Consider the following 16,226-nt stretch of genomic DNA (forward strand, 5'->3'; position numbering starts at 1 on the left):
CCACCAGAAAAATACGGAATATAACATTCTCCAGCGAGGGAGCTTTTCTGAAATACTCTAAACATTTCCTCTGTGAATATTATGGAAAAAGCGTTACTGGTTAGTGGAGAAGCATTGATGGTGCATGGAAGGGTCAACGCATGCCGAAAGATTATAGCCGAGGGACCAGTAAACCTAAAAAAACAAAAAAATATTACCTTTATGGAAATGATCTATACTGTTCACATGCATGTATGTGAGAGTTGTGATGGGTTTGTAGAGCCGAGATATTTTTGATTGTTTTTACTTAAACAGTTAAATCGTTCAAATCATTCTGCCATATCATCATCGGTTTTTGGCTCAGTAAGGCTACCCAGAAGATGGGGGGGGTGGGTGGGCTGTTTTGCAGAAAAAGAAGCCCCAGGTAGTTGGCGGTGCTCAGGATCACAAAAGAAGACTTTCCGACCTTTGGAAAAAAGTCTTTCTCAGATCTCACTTTCATTGGTCTACTTCAGGGGTCTCCAAACTTTCTGAACAAAGGGCCACTTTACTGTCCTTCAGACTTTAAGGGGGTAGAACTGTGGCCAGTGGGAGTAGAAAATGACCTTCTGTCAGTCGAAGTAAACAGTTCCCCATCTTTGGTATTGGGTGGAGGAACAGATCACAAAAGAAGACATTCCGAACTTTGGAAAAAAGTCTTCCTCGGATCTCACTTTCATTGGTCTACTTTAGTGGTCTCCAAACTTTCTGAACAAAGGGCCAGTTTACTGTCCTTCAAACATGAAGCGGGTAGAACTGTGGGAGTAGAAAATGGCCTTCTGTCAGTCGGAATAAACAGTTCCTCATCTTTGGTATTGGGTGGAGGAACAGTGCCCCATCATTGGTGTCAGTGGGCAGAACACTGTCCCATTATTGGTGTCAGTGGGCAGAACACTGTCCCATTATTGGTGTCAGTGGGAGGAATAGTGCCCCATGATTGGTGTCAGTGGGAGGAATAGTGCCCCATCCTTGGTATCAGTGGGAGGAATAGTGCCCCATCATTGGTATCAGTGGGAGGAATAGTGCCCCATCATTGGTGTCAGTGGGAGGAATAGTGCCCCATCATTGGTGTCAGTGGGCAGAACACTGTCCCATTATTGGTGTCAGTGGGCAGAATACTGTCCCATTATTGGTGTCAGTGGGAGGAATAGTGCCCCATGATTGGTGTCAGTGGGAGGAATAGTGCCCCATCCTTGGTATCAGTGGGAGGAATAGTGCCCCATCATTGGTATCAGTGGGAGGAATAGTGCCCCATCATTGGTGTCAGTGGGAGGAATAGTGCCCCATCATTGGTGTCAGTGGGAGGAATAGTGCCCCTATCATTAGTGTTAGTAGAAGGAATAGTGTCCCATCATTGGTGTCAGTGGGACGAATAGTGTCCCATCATTGGTGTCAGTGGGATGAATAGTGTCCCATCATTAGTGTCAGTGGGATGAATAGTGTCCCATCATTGGTGTCAGTGGGATGAATAGTGCCCCATCATTGGTGTCAGTGAAATGAATAGTGTCCCATCATTGGTGTCAGTGGGATGAAAAGTGTCCCATCACTGGTTGAATCCAAAGAACAAAAGGTATACCGCTCAGGCATACAATCCAGATCCATCCACAACAGGTGCAGGCTCTGGCTCACCACCACACATGATGCAATAGGAAGAAGGATCAGCCGCACACCGGAGGATAGATGAATATAGTGTGCATTTATTGATCCATAGGACACACAAAACACCAGGACATGAATACAGGACCTATTAACGCATTTCACACGATCTCGTGCTTAAGTTGTGTGTCCTATGAATCAATAAATACACCCTATATTCATCTATCCTCCGGTGTGCTGCTGACCATTCTTTCTACCCCATCACTGGTGTCAGTGGGAGGAATACTGTCCCATCCTTGGCATCATTGGGAGAAATAGTGTTGGGGTCAGTGGAAGGAACAGGGCTCCATTGTTGGTATCAGTGGGAAGAAAAGTGCTCCATCACTGGTGTCAGTGGGATGAATAGTGCCCCATCCTTGGTGTCAGTGGGAGGAATAGTTGCCATTCTTGGTGTCAGTGGAAGTATTAGTAAATCTGATATTCTGAAGTGCAAGAGGAGGCCCAGTACCTAAAGGATCACAGTAAATGATGCATTGCATTACCCAGGAGAGTTACCACTGCTGCTGTTACCATCAGATAGATGAATCCAGAAGCTCCATAGAAAAAACAGCGCTGTTTTTTCTATGGAGCTCAGTGGAAGGAATAGTGCCCCATCACTGGTGTCAATGGGAGGAATAATGCTCCATTGTTGATGTCAGTGTAAGGAATAGTGCTCTATTGTTGGTGTCAGTAGGATGAATAGCGCCCATTGTTGGTGTCAGTGGGAGGAATAATGCTCTATCGTTGTTGTCAGTGAGAGGAATAGTGTTCCATCATTCGTGTCGGTGAGAGGGTTAGTGCCCCATTATTATTGCCAGTAGGAGGAATAGAGGACAGTGGGGGGGATAATGCCCCAAGGGCCGGATAAAGGCAAGCAAAGGGCCACATCCGGCCACTGCAGACCACTGCTCCACTTGGTGATGTTGTGTCCTGGGCTGTGTCCTGGGATCACAGTGACATGCTCATTTGAGTTTCTGCACAGTCATTCAATAAGGCATTTATTACAGTAACCTGGGCGGAGAATGAGTGGGCTGTCCCTGTGTCTTCAGAGGTTGGGGTTTGCCAGGACACTCCAGTAAATGGGCAGAGTTTGGTAGACCTGACTGGTCACTGGGTGGGCTTAGGTGGACTATGTCCCAGTATGGAAAAGTCCGTAAACGTGTATAATTCACACGACAGAGAGTATTATCCGCCACTGGAGATGAGCAAACTTCAAAGGAGTAAAGTTCAGTTATGGCTGGATTTAAACTTTTTATAACACCTCTGAAATTCATAATTTCCCTACCAGACGTTCCACTGAAGTCAACAGGAATCCAAACAAGGCTCCAGAAAAGTTCAGTGTAGAGCAGAAATTGATGCAAAATTGTGATGAATGGTTGGAGAAGCTCCTAGCAGCCTCAAAAGTTGATGGGGCCAAAAACATCCTGAGCCATTTCCTTCAAAAATATTTCCCAAGATTCCCTAAAGATTACCCATTTTATTTTCTACGCTAGAAGGGCCTGGAGGCACTGGCAGTCAAGCTAAGGGTGACCAAGGAAAAGCAGTTATATGGCAGAACTGTCCTTGTAGCCACCATGGTCCCTTTCTCAGAGAAGCCTTTTGGGAATCCAAACTACCAAAAATAAGACAGAAATTTGGGTTTGACTCAGGCCATCTGAATCCATGAAATTCAGTCTAATGCCATCCAAATTTCGGGAAGGACTCTACCCAACACACATCTGATTATTGACTATCAGATGAAGAGCCTGCTTCACCGAAATAGCCGACTTACCCAACAATTGGGCAAAGTTCCCTGAATGTCAAGTATTTAATTTTTCATAGCTGTGGTGACTTTCACATACATCAATGGTGAACACTATTCGTGAGTCTTTCTCATAAAGTAAATCTTTTTTTTAGGTTTGCTGTAAATTTAGTGGAGTATCGTGTTAAGAATGTGCCAAGAGTAGTACTATCCTAGGTAAAAATACCCTCAAAGTGGACCTGTCATTGAAATTCACTTCAAGTGAACCGATAGGGCCCTGTTGGGATTACACAATAACAAACACCCTGCTCCTGAGGATCACATGGATTCTGGCCACCAATTATTAGAGACTACAGAAACTATGGTTTATACTCAGAAGATGCGAAAAAGAGGTATGGAACTCATCAAGACACAATTGTTGACATATGTAATAAGTTCCCCATATTTGGTGTTCTCAGCTCAGGACTAAGCTGTGAGGAGCAGCTTCCGATGCATCAGGAGCTGCCAATCATTTGACTGTTGTCACATCGGTCACATGATCACATTGCCTGCCTCATCCTCTCGGCATTTAGATCCCCTTAAAAGGCAGGGGTGGCAATGGCAAAGGGTTAAAATAATCCTTGGTGATCCCATCATGAAGGTCCTAGTTCAGGCTCTTCCCATGATGGGGTGACAACCATCTCCTATATATCCTCCAGCTGCACTAAGATGGAAAAAGATTAAAAAAAGATAATGGAAAAAAAAACTGGCAAACTAAATGCCATCCATTTGGTTGTTAGGCATGGGCTCAGTCGGTTGTTTTTACCCACAGATGTACTACTCATGCCCTGGCCCAATATGTGAATGGGTCAGCTTTGTCACCTGCTGGGCCTTCTCTTCGATGTGTTGGAGACGCTCCAAGATGCCGGTCAGTAGAAGAGCAGAGGGACAGGTGGAGCTGAGGGAGTCTCCCCCTTCTGCTGGACTGGAGGGGCGCTCGGCCTCTTCCCTTGACTGCCTCCTCATAGGTAGGTCTGCCTCCCTGGGGACGGTCACTGCAGCCCTCAGCCTGTTCACAGGAGCCGCAGTGGCCAAGGCCGGCAAAGGCGGTGGTCTGACCACTGGTGGAGTCCTAGCTATTCCCTGAAACTGGTAAACACCGAGAATGAAAAGTAGGGTCCTCACTGGATGCCAAAAACCATGCACTGCATGCCAATCACTAGAATAAAGATCACCCATTTCAAAGAGAAACTTATATTTAATGCAGCGATTCTTCTCCCCTAAACTCGACGTCCCCTCCTATCTGGGAGGTGTCCGCTTCTAAAGGCTGTGGGACTTTACAGTAATTCTGTAGCCCAACTAGTTCTGAAAGGGTTAGAACCTTTGCCGGGTTTTTATTTTTTGGTGGAAAATAGAGAGGTAGCACTAGAACCCAAAGGATATCCTATTAGTTTCGGGTTAGAACCTCCCTCATGTTATTATTTCTTGGCTAAAATGGAGGAGTAGCACTAGAACCCAAAGGATATCCTATTAGCATTGGGTTAGAACCTCTATCAGGTTATTTTTTTGATAAAATAGAGGGGGTAGCACTAGAACCCAAAGGATATCCTTTTAGTATTGGGTTAGAACCTCTCTCAGGTTGTTTTATTTTGGGGCGATTCTTCTTCCCTAAACTCAACATCCCCTCCTATCTGGGAGGTGTCCACTTCTAAAGGCTGTGGGACTTTGCAGTAATTCTGTAGCCCAACTAGTTCTGAAAGGGTTAGAACCTTTGACAGGTTTTTATATCTAGGCGGAAAATAGAGAGGTAGCACTAGAACCCAAAAGATATGCTATGAGTATTGGGTTAGATCCTCTCTCATGTTATTATTTCTTGGGTAAAATGGAGGGATAGCACTAGAACCCAAAGGATATCCTATTGGTATTGGGATAGATCCTCTCTCAGGGTATTATTTCTTAGGTAAAATGGAGGGGTAGCACTAGAACCCAAAAGGATATCCTATTAGTACTGGGTTAGAGCCTTTCTCAGGTTATTATTTCTTGGGTAAAATGGAGGGATAGCAGTAGAACCCAAAAGAATAGCCTATTGGTATTGGGATAGATCCTCTCTCAGGTTATTATTTCTTGGCTAAAATGGAGGGGTAGCACTAGAACCCAAAGGATATCCTATTAGTACTGGGTTAGAGCCTTTCTTAGGTTATTATTTCTTGGATAAAATGGAGGGGTAGCACTAGAACCCAAAGGATATCCTATTAGTACTGGGTTAGAGCCTTTCTTAGGTTATTATTTCTTGGATAAAATGGAGGGGTAGCACTAGAACCCAAAGGATATCCTATTAGTATTGGGTTAGAACCTCTCTCAGGTTATTATTTCTTGGGTAAAATGGAGGGGTAGCACTAGCACACCAAGGATCACCTATTAGTATTGGGTTCAAACTTCTGTCAGGTTTTTATTTTTTGGGAAAAATCGAGTTCCTGCACTAGAACTCCAGGGATATTCCACTAATATGGTGTTGTAGTTGTGTTTTGACAGGGTATCTGGATTCTGGGCTGGCCACTTCTCCACAGTTTCCCTGCTTTGTAACTGGATGAATCTGAGACTGAAGTGCCAAACCGAGAGTAAATCACCCAGCTATAAATTGGTTCCAAGATGAGAAAGATAAAAGACTTTGTCACAGAGGCAACGCGTTTCGGGGGCAATGAATGCACCTTTATCAGAGCTTGAAGATGATGCTGAATTACAAATATTATTTTTGCAATACTGTTACCAAACAAGTGTTGGATGTAGAGTTCTTCAACCAGCGTCCAACCAGCTGCTGTTCCTCATCTTCACACGCTGGACAATTTCTTCCCCCAAAATGTGTTGGCTATGTGACCAAGTCCTTCATCTGGCCTCCTATTGGAATACCTTTTATATCTGGACGATCGACTCTCGGCGTAGCGTTTCAATCCCAGATTCAGTAGGATTTTTTTTCTGTCTATGAGAAGATCGGCCCTCTGTGTTAGGGCATAGGAGGGTGTCAACATGACACTCCCCAATGAGGAAACAGACAGACCTGATGGAGGATCTGAACCCTCCAAAGCTAAGCCATAACTCAATATTCCCTGTGAAGCCTATGTTAAAAACTTTGCCACGGTTTCCTTCTACCAAAATTTTACAGATTTGGTTGAAGAAAGACACCATTTCTATACATTTTGGCAGAACATATTTTTGACAGAGGATCAATACTCTGCCCCTGATCCCCCCCCCCAACAATGACCTCTAGTACAGTTAAGTGCTCACTCATAACCAATGAGGACACAGACAACAGACATGATGGAAGTTCTGAACCCTCCAAAGCTGGAACTAAGCCATAACTCAATATTCCCTCTGAAGCCCATGTTAAAAACTTTGCCGCGGTCTTCTTCTACCAAAATTTTACAAATTCGTTTGAAGAAAGACACCATTTCTATTTTGGCAGAACATATTTTTGATAGAAGAACCAATACTCTGCCCCCCCCCACCCCATGACCTAGTACATTTAAGTGCTCACTCATAACCAAACACCAGGCGCCATACCTGTCTTGTCGGTGGAGGCTGCGCGGGAGGAGGGGGCGGGTCCTGCGGTTTAGCAAAGCGAGGGTTAACGGGAGGTGGGTCGCAGGGGGGAGGCTCTGGCACGGAATTATCAGAGAGGGGTAAAGCCTTCAAAATGGATGCAATGGTAAAAAAAAAATAAAAATATAACAGCAGAAAATGGAGAGAAAAGGTTAGCAGAGGTGAAAACAAGAATGAGGCAGGAATGACGGATTGGTAAAAGATTCATACAATTGTTCCTCCCATAATTTAGCCTTAGAGAAGCAAGAAATATTAAACATTAAAAAGTATCAGAAATCCATAGAAACCCATTAATATTCTTGCCGTGTATATACTAATCAGGGTAAGATAAAGCATTACCAAAATTCTGCACTGTTGGATCCCGTCAGTATCCCAGCACTGTGCTAATCCGTCTCAAAATCAGGGATTCACACCGATGACATCACGGCTTTCGCTCATTAAGGATCATCAGTCACGCCAGCGGCAGGTGCATTGGCACCTGGGATGATGTCACTGCGGGGGTCGGCACAAAATGAAGGGGTGGGGGGCACCAACAGCCTAGGACAATGCCAGGTGTCTGACTGTAATCCCTTATAATCCATCATGGAAACATGAAAGTTTCCATTGATTGAGAAGCTGCAATACGGCAAACTTGTCAGTACCGGCTTTGGAGGGATAATGGAAATGAGAGGGAGATAATGTACAAATATGGCAGAAAAGTTCAATCATAGGCTAGAGAAGGTACATTAACCCCTTCCCACCCACCCCAGCATCCTTTAAAAGGTTGTGAAGGCCTGGGGGGGGGGGGGGGGGGGGAGGGTTGGTGATCATGTGACCACTGTAAATGGCTATCACAGTAGTCACATGATTGAGAGCCGGTCTGAGAGCAGTCTCTGCGGTGTATTTCAGTTTTGTGCTGCCCTACGCAACACAAAAATCGTCTGCCCCCACAGACACCGACCAACACCCCCCCCACAGACACCGACCAACACCCCCCCCACAAACACCGACCAACACCCCTCCTACCTTCTCCCTCCTATGGAGAGAGCCTGACATTGACCAACAACACCCCTGCCCCCCACCTGGGAGAGCTTTCCACTACCCCCCCCCCCAGCAATAGAGAAAAAAAAGACACTCATCTTCACAACTCTGTACATCCCCGGGAACGGAAGTCAGGCTCTATATACACCATCAAGCAGCCCGCAGCCTCTCTCGGATCCCACCTAGTTCCTATGGCACATGTCCCTTCTTTTATCCCTTCTTCTGGGTGGGGGAAGGTGCTGCCCCCCTGAAAAAAGCCGCCCTAGGCAAGTGCCTTGTTTGCCTTGTGGTAAATACGCCCCTGTCTGGGAGTTTGCAGTGAGCGCGCTCTCAGCACAGAAACATCAGCTGTCCAGTGATGCATATGTGTGGCATGTGAACGCTGAAGCCCACCCTTTTGCCTACCCACATATGTTACACGGGTGCCAACATGATAATCAAGTGTAGAAAGAAGCTCATGTTCACCTTGCTAGGATGTTGAAACAGATTGAACACCACAGCCAAGAGGTCCATTTAAATTAACACAATGTATATTAATCAGCTGTAGACAGCGGATGTGCTACACATGCCCAGAAAAACTTAAAGTACATAGGGCGTGTGTAGTATGTCTTGTCTTTCTGGTGTTCACACTTGCTGGCAATTCCATATTGTCAAAATGGTGGCTGGAAATTGTTGTATAATTACAGAAGCCTTAAAAAAACAAACCTTGACACAATGTTTATAAACAGTGTTCAGATGGGAGCTAGAGAAATGCAAAGTAACTTTGTTTATAAACATCGTTCAGATAGGGAGATACAAAGTAACATTGTTTATAAACATTGTTTAGACAGGTGATAGTCTCGGTTCACACTACTACTACCTGTAAGATGCACGACTTGCAGTGCGACTTTGCCAGGCGACTTGAGTACTACTTTGAAGCAACTCTGAAGCAACTTTAAGGGAATGCCTGGGTAATCTTCCTGTAATTTCAGCTCTAAATCACATGAATATAGATGAGGATCCGACTTGGAGGCGACTATTATAGTCTATGGGCACAAGTCGGATAGAAGTCGCCTTGAAGTAGTATAGGAACCTTTTCTAAAGTTGGAGCGACTTAAGTAATGCTAATTAAGACGGCTCTCATTGGCTAACATGGGATTTCACATGTCTTGCGACGGGGTCTCACAAATTAGATCCCAAGTCACGGCAGTGTGACCCGAGCCATAGAGAGGTACAAAGAACACATTGTTTATAAACATTTATCAGAGGGGAGATAGAGAGGTATAAAGTGTGATTGTTTATAAACATTGATCAGAAGGGAGATAGAGAGATACAAAGTGTAATTTTTTATAAACATTTATCAGAGGGGAGATAGAGAGATATAAAGAGATATAGAGAGATATAAAGTGTCATTGTTTATAAATACTGTATAATAATTGTTTATAAACATTGATCAGAGGGGAGATAGAGAGATACAAAGTAACATTGTTTATAAACATTTATCAGAGGGGAGATAGAGAGAAATAAAGTGTAATTTTTTAATAAACATTTATCAGAGGGGAGAGAGAGAGATACAAAGTAACATTGTTTATAAACATTTATCAGAGGGGAGATAGAGAGATATAAAAAGATATAGAGAGATATAAAGAGATATAGAGAGATATAAAAAGTGTCATTGTTTATAAATACTGTATAATAATTGTTTATAAACATTGATCAGAAGGGAGATAGAGAGATACAAAGTAACATTGTTTATAAACATTTATCAGAAGGGAGATAGAGAGATACAAAGTAACATTGTTTATAAACATTTATCAGAGGGGAGATAGAGAGATACAAAGTAACATTGTTTATAAACATTGATCAGATGGGAGATAGAGAGATATATAAAGTATCATGGTTTATAATCGCTGTTCAGACAGGAGACAGCGATTCAAAGTAACATTGTTTATAAACACTGTTCAGACAGGAGATATAGTAAAGTCGTCCATACACGGATCGAAATTCGGCCTGTTCAGCAGATCGGTGGTTGCATTCTACAATACCCAGCTTATGCTATTTTATGTTATTGTGTTTCTCAGCCCTGGTGAAGAGAGTTTTGAGCCCCCGGAATGTGTTGGCTTTCTGTTTTTGAGTGGTAAAAAATAAAACTCTTCCTGAGTTTATCCAAGCTTTGTGGTGTGCTCATCCTTTCAAAACTCCACAGACTCCTCCAGCAACCCTTCATGATACCCCGGTTGACAAAGAGTTGCCTCTAAAAACGTTGTGACCATTTATTTTCATCCACTCTGTGGAGTCCAGCACTCCACCAACGCCTTCCAAATATATTTTATGTGACGTCACCGTTCTTTAGAGAAAACATTATACCCCCCACAAAGGCGCCATTGCCACACCACAGTAATGGGTCCTACCTACTCCACAGACTGCTCCAGGAACCCTTCATGATACCCCAATTGACAAAGAGTTGCCTCTAAAAACATTGTGACCACTTATTATCCACTCTGTGGAGTCCAGCACTCCATCAACGCCTTCCAAATATATTTTACGTGACGTTACCGTTCTTTAGAGAAAACATTATACCCCCCACAAAGGCGCCATTGCCACATCACAGTAAAGGGTCCTACCTGTCTCCGAATGGTCGTGTTTGGTGCGTTTTCTTCAAACTTGGCCAGCAACTGGGTCGCCATTGACCTGACTTTGTTCTGGTTAATGACCTCCTTGGTGTCGCTGCATTCGCTCCCAGATCCGATGCTTTCACTTACGAAATTTCCCGTCTGCAAAACGAGACATGAGACATTTTTTAAGCGGCGTCTGTTGAACCTTTTTACCTGTCCCCATTGCCCCCCCTCTGGCAAAAAACGTGGCTACAGAACACGGGACCCATCATGGAACGAAACACAAGTGCTCCGGATAAAGTCTTTCTGCATACCAGACATTCCGATTTCGAAAAAAGCTAACTTCTAAGATTCCAGGCAGGGAGGCAGCATGAGAACGCGTCTCATATTTGTAAATAAAGGACGGTTGCCATGTTCAAGTGAGATGAAGACTGCTTAAAACTAACTTAGGAACTGTCCAATGTTCTCTAAGGGCCCCTTGTTATTATGCACCAGGAATGCAAGTAAAGATTAAATTATAGCTAAAGGCAAACTTTTTTATTACGTTTTGGATAGAGTGGAGAGGAATGGGGACCCCGTCAGGTTTTTATTGCTGTCTATGCCCCCGATAGGGAGATTCCCCCTCTCCATTTGTCCTGTGTACCATTACCATTGAAAGTGAAAGAAAATCCCAAAATCTGGGTTGTCCTCATAAGACTAATAGAGGGGAAATCTTCCAATGAGGATACTAGTTCTGGCGACCTGGGGGCCCCAAAAGATCCCATTAATTTGCAAGGATTTCCTCTCACTTCCTCTTTTGGCTATGGGACAAGAAGTCAAGGTAAATCTCCCCAAAGGACACAGACAGCAAAAATATCTGACAGGTGTTATAAGCCCTCTCTTACTCTATCCAAAATGATAAAGGAAACATTTTGCCTATATTTCTACTACAAAGTGCATTTGAACCCAAGAACAACTTTGAACCCTTGCTTTATTGCAAGGCAATAATAGGGAATAGAACCGGCCCTCCTGTACTGGGGTCCAAGCACCATCAGTTCTGCAGGGGGCAAGGCAATAACGGGGTAGAGACGGCCCTCCTGTACTGGGCCCAGGTCCCATCAGTTCTGTAAAGGGCAAGGCAATAATAGGGAATAGATTCAGCTCTCCTGTACTGGGCCCAGGCCCCATCAGTTTAGCAGGGGCAAGGCAATAACAGGGGGTAGAGACGGCCCTCCTGTACTGGGGCCAGGCCCCATCAGTTCTGCAGGGGGCAAGGCAATAACAGGGGGCAGAGACGGCCCTCCTGTACTGGGCCCAGTTCTCATCAGTTCTGCAGGGGGCAAGGCAATAATAGGGGGTAAAGCCGGTCCCCCTGTACTGGGCTCAGACCTCATCAGTTTAGCGGGGGGCAAGGCAATAATAGGGAATAGAACCGTCCCTCCTGTACTGGGCCCAGGCCCAATCAGTTCTGCGGAGGGCAAGGTAATAATCTGGGGCAGGACTGATCTCCCTGTACTGGGCCTAGGCCCCATCAGTTCTGTAGGGGACAAAGCAATAACAGGGGGTAGAGCCGGCCCTCCTGTACAGGGCACAGGCCTCATCAGTTTTGCAGGGGGCAAGGCAATAATAGGGTGTAGAGCCTCCCCCCTGTACTGGACCCAGGCCATCAATTTAGCGGGGGGGCAAGGCAATAATAGGGAAAAAAGTCGTCCCTCTTGTACTGGGCCAGGGCCCTATCAGTTCTGCAGGGGGCAAGGCAATAATAGGGGGTAGAGCCAGCCCTCCTGTACTGAGCCCAAGCCCCATCAGTTCTGCAATGGGCAAGGCAATAACAGGGGGTAGAGCTGTTCCCCCTGTACTGGACCCAGGTCCCATCGGTTCAGCGGGGCGAAGGCAATAATAGGGAATAGAGTTGGCCCTCTTGTACTGGGCCAGGGCCCTATCAGTTCTGCAGGGGGAAAGGCAATAATAGGGGGTAGAGCCAGTCCTCCTGTACTAGGCCAAGGCCCCATCAGTTCAGCAGGGGGCAAGGCAATAATAGGGTGTAGAGCCACCCACCATATACTGGGCCCAGGTCCCATCAGTTCAGCAAAACAAAAGGAAAAGAGCACAACCTATATATGATGTAGAGGTGGTTAAAAACACATATAGGAGTACCAAGAAATAGCAATATGCAGGAAAAAACACTTATGAATAAATACCAAACAAATGGAACCCAATCAGGTTATAGAGATAAAAAAATAATAAATAGGGGATGTTCTGTCAAGCTAACAGGTGTATAACCAACAATCTTATTTGTAGTCCTGTTCACCTATGGCAGCCTTTTGCTGGATTGAAGCTTGGGTCCAGAAGGATACATGTAAGAAAAGAGAGGAGAAAGGCGCCTCTAAGTGTAAACTGCAAAAACTTGATATATTGTACATGAAAGACAGCAACTTACAGGAGGGTAGATAAAAAAAAGTCACTTCAATATCCACCAATGGGGTTTTAGCCACGGTGAACGGCATAGTGTGCAGTCCAGGATGATGAACTATCAGTGTCAGGCATGAGCGACCTGCAAGATGGAAGAGGTCTAGCACCGAGGCTTGGAACGCACCGTGGAGCGTGATGACGTCACCAGGCGTTGCGCTACGCGTTTCCTGAGCATGTGCTGTGAGATGGCAGTCCTAGCGCACTTCTTTGTCAAGCTGATGGTGTTGGAACGGTTTTGTCTGTACTCAGATTGTCATTGATTTTCAGCGGGACCCGCAGGATGTAGATTAATGACAATCTGAGTACAGACAAAACCGTTCCAACACCCTTAGCTTGACAAAGGAGCACGCTAGGACTGCCATCTCACAGCTTATGCTCAGGAAAGAGTCACAGGATGCTCGGTGACGTCATCACGCACACGCTGCGCTCCACGGTGCGTTCCAAGCCTCAGAACCAGACTTCCTCCATCTTGCCGGGCGCTCATGCCTGACACTGACAGACGACAGATCATCATCCTGGACTGCGCACTATGCCGTTCACCGTGGCTAAAACCCCATTGATGGATATTGAAGTGCCTTTTTTATCTACCCTCCTGTAAGTTGCTGTCTTTCATGTACAATATATCCAGTTTTTACAGATTACACTTAGAGGCGCCTTTCTCCTCTCTTTTCTTACACCCGGAAGCTCAGCAGCAGGGGCCGGGGACTGAGAGGGCACTATTTACGCTTTTTAAGAAGCAGGTGGAGTAATCCTGCGCGCCACGGCTTCCAAAGTAATTTTATAGCCAAAAATGCAGATTTTAGCAGCATGTGCGCAAAAATTTGCTGGGGGCACTAAATAATGGCGCTGACATTGTCACCATCGTGAAAGCACAGAGAGGTAAGTGAGCGCTAAAAGTCAATTGAGCTGCTGAAACACCAAAAAAGGTACCAAAAAACCTCCAAAGCATCAATATAAAATTGGGTGCGGAGCTAAAACCTTAAAATATCATAACCACATATGTAAAAAAATATATATAACAAATATAAAAATGAGAACATTCAATAAAGTGACCAGTGATAAGGTGCTAATATATCAACCAAATAAAGCGGCTTAGTGGTATCATATAACTCTGTCACTATGTAGTGACCAATGGTGCTTATTATAGTGCTAGAAAAATAATTAAAATGTCCAAAGATAAGTGCATGGAAGATCTAATAATCTTCAATTATTGATGGTCTATCTGGCAATACGGTGATGTGACCAATGGTATAAAGACTGCGCACTCACCAGATGCGCAATCAATAAGCGCATTTAGAGATAACACTCTCAGTAGATGAACTGGAGGCCCCTTTAAAGGTGAGTATGGTCTGGTCTGATGTTCCTGCACTGCTCCCTCCGCTGTCAGCAATGGCTCTGCCATTCCTCTCATGTAGCTCTGTGTATTGTTAGAAGCTCACTGGTGATTTGAGGGGAAGCTGGCTCTCCATCATGATGCCCTTGACAGAGTCTTGTGGCTACGGTAGCCGAATTGTTCTGATGGCGAGGCTGGAGAGTGTGAGCCAAGTGAGGAGGAGGGTGACCTGAAGCCAAGATTATTTTGAAGTTATTAGAAGGACACAAGACTCTGTAAAGGGCATCATGATGGAGAGCCAGCTTCCCCTCAAATCACCAGAGCTACATGAGAGGAGTGGCAGAGCCATTGCTGACAGCGAAGGGAGCAATGAGGGAACATCAGACCAGACCATACTCACCTTTAAAGGGGCCTCCAGTTCATCTACTGAGAGTGTTATCTCTAAATGCGCTTATTGATTGCGCATCTGGTGAGTGCGCAGTCTTTATACCATTGGTCACATCACCATATTACCGGATAGACGACCAACAATTAGAGATTATTAGATCTTCCATGCACTTATCTTTGGACATTTTACTTATTTTTTTAGCACTATAATAAGCACCATTGGTCACTACATAGTGACAGTTATATGATACCACTAAGTCACTGTATTTGGTTGATATATTAGCACCTTATCACTGGTCACTTTATTGAATGCTCTCATTTATATATTTGATATATATATTTTTTACATACAGTTGTGTTCAAAATAATAGCAGTCAGACATCACTAACCGGATCAATCGCTGTTTTTGGTAGAAATGATACTTCTACATGGCAAATAATTTCCTAGCAGGTGTAGTAGAGTAATAGAAATCCAACAGACCCAACAGTCATGACATGCATGCTGCTGATTCTGTGTCATTGAATCACTCATTGAAAGGGGCGTGTTCAAAATAATAGCAGTGTGGAGTTCTATTAGTGAGGTCATTCATTCTTTGAAAAACAGGCGGCAATTATTGCCCTTATTTAAGGAAGGAAGGCAGCAAATGTTGGACATGCTGGTTACAGTGCATTTCTCTCTGAAATTCTGAGGAAAATGGGTCGTTCCAGACATTGTTCAGAAGAACAGCGCACCTTGATTAAAAAGTTGATTGGGGAGGGGAAAACATACAAAGAAGTGCAGAAAATGATCGGCTGCTCAGCTAAAATGATGGCAAATGCTTTAAACCGGCAACCAAAACCTGAAAGACGTGGAAGAAAGCGAAAAACTACCATTGGAATGGATAGAAGAATAGCCAAAATGGCGCGGACTCAGCCAACAATCAGCTCCAGGAAGATGAAAGAAGGTGTGACGTTCCCTGTGAGTCCTGTTACAATTAGGAGACGCCTATGTGAAGCCAAGCTATCTGCAAGAAGTCCCCGCAAAGTCCCACTGTTGGAAAAAAGACGTGTGCTGAAGAGGTTACAATCTGCCAAAGAGCACATTGACTGGCCTAAAGAGAAATGGCGCAACATTTTGTGGACTGATGAAAGTAAGATTGTTCTTTTTGGGTCTAGTGGGCGGAGACAGTTTGTCAGACGACCCCCAAACACTGAATTCAAGCCACAGTACACTGTGAAGACAGTGAAGCATGGTGGTGCAAGCATCATGATATGGGGATGTTTCTCATACTACGGTGTTGGGCCTATTTATCGCATACCAGGGATCATGGATCAGTCTGAATACATCAGAATACTTGAAGAGGTCATGCTGCCTTATGCTGAAGAGGAAATGCCCTTGAAATGGGTGTTCCAACAAGACATCGACCCCAAACACACCAGTAAACGTGCAACATCTTGGTTCCAGACCAACAAGATGGACGTTATGGAGTGGC

General features: G+C 44.7%; 1 protein-coding gene across 2 annotated transcripts in view; it reads right to left on the reverse strand.

The window, feature by feature from the left end:
• Window positions 1-16,226, reverse strand: part of LOC149432866 (F-actin-monooxygenase mical2-like) — a 252,130-nt gene that overhangs the window by 154,105 nt on the left and 81,799 nt on the right. Inside the window, exons 15-17 of one of the 2 annotated variants that reach the window (XM_089664855.1) lie at window positions 10,594-10,743; window positions 6,932-7,057; window positions 4,256-4,522 (exon numbers count right to left, since the gene is read on the reverse strand). In XM_089664855.1, coding sequence (XP_089520981.1) covers window positions 4,256-4,522; window positions 6,932-7,057; window positions 10,594-10,743 — 543 coding nt within the window. The remainder of the gene's footprint in view (window positions 1-4,255; window positions 4,523-6,931; window positions 7,058-10,593; window positions 10,744-16,226) is intronic. The other variant, XM_089664856.1, reaches the window with a different exon arrangement.

This window comes from Staurois parvus, unplaced genomic scaffold (assembly GCF_062004578.1).
Source record: "Staurois parvus isolate SC_StPar_1 unplaced genomic scaffold, SC_StPar_1.0 ptg002073l, whole genome shotgun sequence".
Lineage (NCBI taxonomy): Eukaryota > Metazoa > Chordata > Amphibia > Anura > Ranidae > Staurois > Staurois parvus.